The 7,212-nt window shown below is 34.9% G+C and overlaps 1 protein-coding gene across 1 annotated transcript in view; it reads left to right on the top strand.

The window, feature by feature from the left end:
• Window positions 1–760: 760 nt before the first annotated feature.
• The window catches only part of LOC121371070 (gamma-aminobutyric acid type B receptor subunit 2-like), a 30,670-nt gene continuing 24,218 nt past the window's right edge, over window positions 761–7,212 (top strand). The window contains exon 1 of the mRNA XM_041496700.1: window positions 761–1,109. Within this exon, the coding sequence (XP_041352634.1) occupies window positions 1,028–1,109 (82 nt within the window). The 5' untranslated portion in view covers window positions 761–1,027. The remainder of the gene's footprint in view (window positions 1,110–7,212) is intronic.

The following is a 7,212-nucleotide window of genomic DNA, read 5'->3' as shown; positions in this document are numbered from 1 at the left end:
CAAGCTCATGTCTACTTCTCCGTTTTATCATCACATACTCTATTGTAACTTATTCAAATGTGTTCTGTTTATAACGTCAATCTGTAAAATTATTACGGTTTTGTTATCAATAGTTGGATTGGTCCAAATAATATCATGTGAGTTAACAAAAGCGACATTCATTGTTGCATTAATTTCAATTTTTCACTACTTTCGGCAATGCTTAGAAAACAAAATAGATGGTTTCAGGTATTTTCTTTACATTAGATTAATAAAATGACTATGTATACGTTAGTCGTTAATGTTGAATTAGTATATGTTATTTATTGTTTTAAATTGTTTGTATTAATGTATGAAAGAATATGACAATTCACTCATTCAGCTACTGACGGAAAAAGCCAAACCACAGATTGGGGATTCTCCTTACTCCATATATTAGTTTTCTAAACAATGAATTTGAATTTATGACTGACTTGAAAAATTGAACATGACAATTATTTTTTACGTTCATCCAAATATGATGCACAGAACCGATTTGCGTTCTTATGTTTGAATGGCTTCTCGTTCCCTCACTACACCGTCCATACAGTGTGTAAAGTGCTTATGTGCTTCATACTTGCGTGAACGTCAACAATTAACACGTTCAATTTATAACTAAAGTAACCAAACTTAGCGTCCATTTGCACACGGTGAAACTCGGGTCTACGGCTTTAAATGCACAAGCACTGTAATAATAATAATATAACACACAGAAATATAACACACTAGCGATCTTCCACTCTTTATCTTCTCAAAGGCCTTTAAAATTGGATTCAGTGGACGAAAGATTGTTTGGCTGCTGCCAGGTGACTACACACACGAATGGTGGAAAAAGGACGACACTAGCTGTTCTCCCAAACAAATACGGTTTGTCGCCGGAAATTATTTAACCGTCGACAGCTTTTACCCCGTATATAAAGACACTGCACTTGACGATAACGGCATTACGCGAAGACAATTCTTGGATGACTACCGCATAAAAACACAGTATAAAGTATTTCCAGGTGATATGTACAAAACCACGGCCTACGACGCAGTGTGGACGATTGCCAGGGCATTCAATGCGACTATCTATGACCTCAAAAATACAGGTAGGAATTAAGTTGTGATAGAATGTTTTCATCGAGGTCAGTGGTGGCATGGCACTCATAGCATGTCTAATTTAAGCATTTGTAATTTTCAACAATGCATTATGATGCCTGTGATGTAACACAGGATATAAAATTAAAGAAGTAATATTTATTCGTAATCATCTTGTATAATCATCGACGTGAGAGTTGTTTATTAGCTAATGGTGTGTACCAATGATTCTGACTGATACGTTTTCCAGTTTGATAATTCTTAGGCCCACTTTCCATTAAAGGAACATTCCTGAGTTTGCTGAATTGTAAAGTGTATCCAAGTAATAAAATATTCATACGATTAAACTTACATATTAAATATATTTTGTTTAGAATATCATTGTCTGTATATTCAATGTGTTTCTGGTCGTCTTAATTTTTGTAAGGAGCCCAAACTGGATTTCGTCTTCAAATAATTTAGTACGTACGAAAAAAAAAAAAAAAATTAGGAAATAAAATTAAATTTAACCCAGTACAAATATTAGAACAATCAGAAACATGTTTAATATGCAGCCACTAATATTTTACGCAGGAAAATATATTTGATGTGTAATTACAATCGTTAAAAAGTCTCTGTTAGTCAATAACATCTTTAAAAATGCAGCAAACTCAGGAATGTCCATTTAACGCAATTTAGCACACTTTTCTACACGCGAGTTTATCGGTACAGTGCATTTGCATAGTACCCTTTCTATATACGCGATTCGGCGCAGGTATTCAATGTCTTGGGCGAAGGGTGGGGGTGGGGGGTTGTTATCAATGTGAGATTTTTCGGAGCACGAGTTTTTCGGCGCGGTGACGTCATAACGTGTAGCATTTACTTTCGGCTTAACTTTAAATTTTGTATAGTAATCCGCTTCCAAAAACGTAGATATGTTAAAGCATATTTCCTGCGTCTTTGCTGTGATATGACATGATGAAAAATAGTGTGACATATCTTGCAGAATCTTATCGCACCGGATCGCAGAGAAATCTCCGCACACTCTTGTTCAAAATTCTATGACCAGACAAGATACAACATGATGGCATCGTACTTTCTATAAGCGTATCGCAGGCAACCTTAAGGATATTTTATCATATCACAGTATTGTGTTATATCGCAGCAAATACATACCGTGTGAGGCCGGCTTTACGCCTGACATATATTTGCGATTCCGTCATACCACAAATGTTGGGTTCTCTGTGATATTTACAAGCGGATCATTTCTCCCGGCAACAGCCGACATGTTGATGTTCTCGACATAACTGTGTGTTATTTATTAATTGTCATGGATTAAAATTTTCGTTCATCTGCAAAGTAGGCGAGACAAATGTCGTTCCCGATATCATATCATCATGACGCTGATGTGGAAGATGCTGGAGGAAGCATCAGATGTCAGATTTTTCCACGACGCCAATTACATTGTACGAAAGCACCTACCTCGAAGATGACTTGATAATAAGGCAACACATTATTATGGTATCGACTGTTTCATCCGATTTTATCTTTCCACAATTTATTGTAAAATCGGTCAATAAGGTACATTACATAATTTTGACATCGGCTGTTTTAATGTGATTTCATCGAAGGATAGAATTGCAGAGATATGTGACTGGCCTTAAGCTGGCCTCACAGAGTGTGTATTTGCTGTGGTACGACACGATACTGTGAGATACGATACGATATCCTAATCCTAATCGTAAAGTGTGATATCTGCGATACGATTATACACCATACGATGCCATCGTGTCGTATCTTGTCGAGCCATAGTTTTCAAAACTTTCTACATGTTTCAGTCGTGTCGCATCGTGGCATAGGCGACCATACCATGTGAGATACTCATTGTGTCGTATCTCAAATTACTGATTCGCATCTGGAGTAATCACACTGTGTGTGATCAAATCATAGTAAATCATGTCATATCGCACAATTGTACATCCTATACTTATTGTGTTATGTACTTCAGGTAATTATTATTTATTTCTAAGTGTAGTGATGGTGACGCTTTTAGATGGATGGTAATTCTTTACGTTTTCCCCTTGTGTCTAGTGCCTTGCAAGTTTTGCTTTCAGTTTCTTAGCAGGTGATTAGAAATGTACTAAAATTGTGATGTATTAAAATATTGGACATCTATTGTAGTGTTGTGACCAAGACAAGAATGTGTCAGGTTCACTATGTTCGTATTTTATCTTTTGTTAAATTTTTTAGGAGATTTACAAGGCTACTCATTTTTCGAAATTTCATAGACTAACCAATTAGAAAACAGATGTCGTCATTTTCCCAAATGCCAATATGGGGGATATCGCGTCTAGATGACACAGTGATGATTCTGCAGACTAAACCTACAATTTTACATTGAAGAAATGCAACGATGCTACTTACAAGAAGGTACAGATGTTTAACGCCGTAGTGTATGGCAGCCATCATGCATTTTGAAGTGTGGGAAATTGAAATCTGCGTTTTTAAACGTCGTTCCTGTTTTACTTGCTTGATGTTAACATATCAGATGCATATAGTTTAGTTATAAACGGTAGTCTTTGGGAACAGATTGGTTTGTTTGATGTTTGGTGTGTAAAATATATTAGGTAGTTGCAGCTCTAATTCATGCCGAGACATAGGAAATGTCAAAGCTTTTTAAAGTTACTTGGAAGATAAACATTTCATTTGGTTTTTTGATCATTCTGAGGTTTACATATAGTAAAATATTACCTCAATCACCGACGAAAGTGATATCATGATTCAAAAAGTGTGTCAGCACAATGCAGAGTCGAAGGGACAGTTTCATGCATACAGAATACATTAGAATAATGTGATAATATGGAACTGTGAAAATCTAAAACTTGGAAAGCCTAAATGGATGTGTATAATCGCTCCTATAGTACGTTTGTATCAAAAAGAAACCAATTAATTGCAGTGCAACTCTCCAATGAATAACGGTACAATTTTTATAACAACATATTAAGTTTTGAACCCATACCATCTCAAATATAATTTAATAAAAAATAATTACACTCACATTATATAGATTAAATCTCATTTTTAATACAGAGGTGAATACAAAATGCTAGAACAGCCAATGTATGCAGTTTCAATTGCATTGTCACTGAAGTAATTGATAATTCAGTACAAGGAGTCTAAAGGTAGAATTACGTGTGCTTTAGTTGGGCTGTTCTATCGGTTGCCTTCATATCTGTGTCAAAAATTATATTTAACCTATGCAATTTGATGGTAAACTTTTTTATTTACATTAAAACATTTTTTCAAAAAATGTTATTTGAGTTATTATGAAATGAAAATTTAATAATACTAGTATGTTTTAAAATGAATTTTAACTTTATTCATTATAAAGTTACATGTACATGCCAATTCATCGTCTCCTTTTTGACACAAACTGACTATAGTTGCCAGATGGAAAGCTGGTAGAGCTCTACAAGTTGCAGCGCCAATGCTTTGACATTGTGGTAGATTATCCCTCTTTTCCATGGTGATGGTCCTTGCCGGAATTATAAAGAATCCCGCATTTGTACACATCAGTATCATGAGCTATGAGACATGTGCCTGTATGCATCGACGAAGCATAGATAACATGCAGTACAAGCCTTGGGTCACCCTCTTTATGGCTTGAGCGTTTATTTTCAGATATCTGTTCTGGGTATCTGTTTGTGACATACATATATTGGTTAATTAATTTGAAAACGATCAGACAACAAGTATTCAACAAGGAAATATATCCTGTCATCTGTTTTTTGTTAGTATCAGTTGTATGTAAGTCGTCCGATTCCCACAGGTTTAGTAAGATTTGACTGAGATCAGAGATTCCCCGTTATTTACTGTTGTCTGGCCATTCTTTGGACAAAGTACAGCTGTCCCATTTCTGAATGATAACCATCAAAACCGGGATAAGGTGTAGTACATGGCAGTGACTTAAGTAGTCCACAATCATATCTGCCCAGGAGTTGAAACTCGGAGGGGAAATTATGCATATTACTCCTATAACATCTAAAATACTGCGTTATATTTCTCTGGGCGGAAATGATGTCGGTGTGTGAGGACAGAAGATGGATATTGTTTCTTAACAAACACTTTTACGATGTTCTGCTGACACCTTGCTCATCACAAACAACCCGCGGTTAGCCTGTGATCAGCCACTCCATATTACATCCAGTGGGGGTGTGGAGGTTTTTCTCGCATCAAAATATACAAGAATTGCAACAAACAAGTATCCCTTTGTTTGGTCTTTTCTGTCAATTTATCAAATGTGACTTGTTTTTTCTAAAGTAGTTACAGCTGGTTGTTGATTCTCAGAAGTAACATTCTTCGTGATTTGTATCTTTCTGCATTCACTTTACACCAAGTTTGGTAACAAGTTTTGTGAATTTGTCGAAATGTAGAGTGCAGCCAAATAATGCTTTATCTATATCCACCGTTCACTAGCACAAACACGACAGAATCTGTTGATGGGTACTTCCATGATCTGATACACTGATATTTTGATTTTCACCACACAGGAATGTATTGAAACCTTTCGTTTAAAAGACGCTAATGTAATAAACAGCAGATATTTGAAACTTTTGAATGTTTTTCATTTCTACATAAACGTAACTCATATTTTGACGATTAAAACTAAGACACCATAATAGGAACTGGTAAACTGTTTCAAAGAATCATTCACCCACTTCCTGTACTTTGGAAGTGAACCATATTTGGGAGATCCACATTTCATTGATGAGTGCATCCATATTGCTATTGCTCCACGGTGTGGCGGTGTCAAATTTAGTGTTTGTATATTTACTAATTTATCAAGTGTATCTAGTTCAGACTTGAAACGGTAATTTGTGGAAAAACATATTTTTGAACTATTAGTCTTCTGATAACGTGACAGAAAATGTTTGTATATTATCAAGATGAGGTTCATCGCATGTGGAGTCTATGGAATCTGTTGAAAGGCACTGATCTAGGATTGTTTTAAAAGAGGGGGGACAAAATTCGTTGTGTTTTTTGAAAATAGAATTTAAAGGTTATTGACAGGTTGACGGGATAATGTGCATATATTGTTTGACTAAAAGTAGGGAGGGTAGGCTTGGGACCATCGCCTGAATCTGCGCCTGGTTGATCTTAGGAATGCTTTAAACAACTGCTTTTTGTACCATATACCCTGTTTAAAACTTCCCCCTTCTGTTCCCATATCTAACTTGCAAGAAAAAAGTAAAGATAAATTACATTTTCAAAATTTAATAATCAAATAGTTTTTATCAGTTTTCCCAAAGAACAAAACATCCCACAAAAAGAATTTATTATTATTATTATTATTATTATTATTATTATTATTATTATTATTGTTGTTGTTGTTGTTATTTGAGAAACAATTATTAGATCATCAATAAATATCCACTTTAAGTATGTGCATCAACAACTATTTTCTGATAAAATTCTAAATATACAGGCATAATTGTAACACACTCAGTCTAGGTATCGTGTTTTTTTGTGAACTTGTTTTACCAAGTCTGTATATTAGATGCCATATCTGAAAACATTTATCTATTTGTGACATCCATTTTGGGTCATATTTTTTATCTGATTATCAACCTGCAACACAGCTGTCAATATATATGCAAGGTAAAAATATTAAGAGAATTTGAAATGTATTTGATGAACCCATTAGAAAATGTGACCATTCTATCGCAATTTTGTATGATGAGCAATATAGCAGCCACCTTGAATTATTTGATTGAATTAAATGTATATAAATTGATAGAAATGTTCAAATATCGACCACCATTCATCTATATAAGTAAGTTTTCATGTTGACCCCCAGAACATAATTGGGGGATCCAAGGGGTCATATTGGACAAAACAAATTTTAAATTGGTTAGCACCATCCAATTACTTGGATAAATTCAATTTGGATTCATCTTGAAACATAAAGTGAACACTTTCCAAAAAGATACCACATCTGAGTCCGACTACTGGGCAAATGCAAAACACTGTGCAAATTTCGCAGAGGGGCATTATATTAAACAGTTACCTATACAATTCATGTAGCTTGTTGACAGGTTTGTCCACCTAGGTTGTGATCCTAGATGTATGTAGATA

Source organism: Gigantopelta aegis, chromosome 4 (assembly GCF_016097555.1).
Source record: "Gigantopelta aegis isolate Gae_Host chromosome 4, Gae_host_genome, whole genome shotgun sequence".
Taxonomy (NCBI): domain Eukaryota; kingdom Metazoa; phylum Mollusca; class Gastropoda; order Neomphalida; family Peltospiridae; genus Gigantopelta; species Gigantopelta aegis.
Note: the sequence above shows the minus strand (reverse complement) of the source record. Positions and strands in the feature narration are given on the sequence as shown.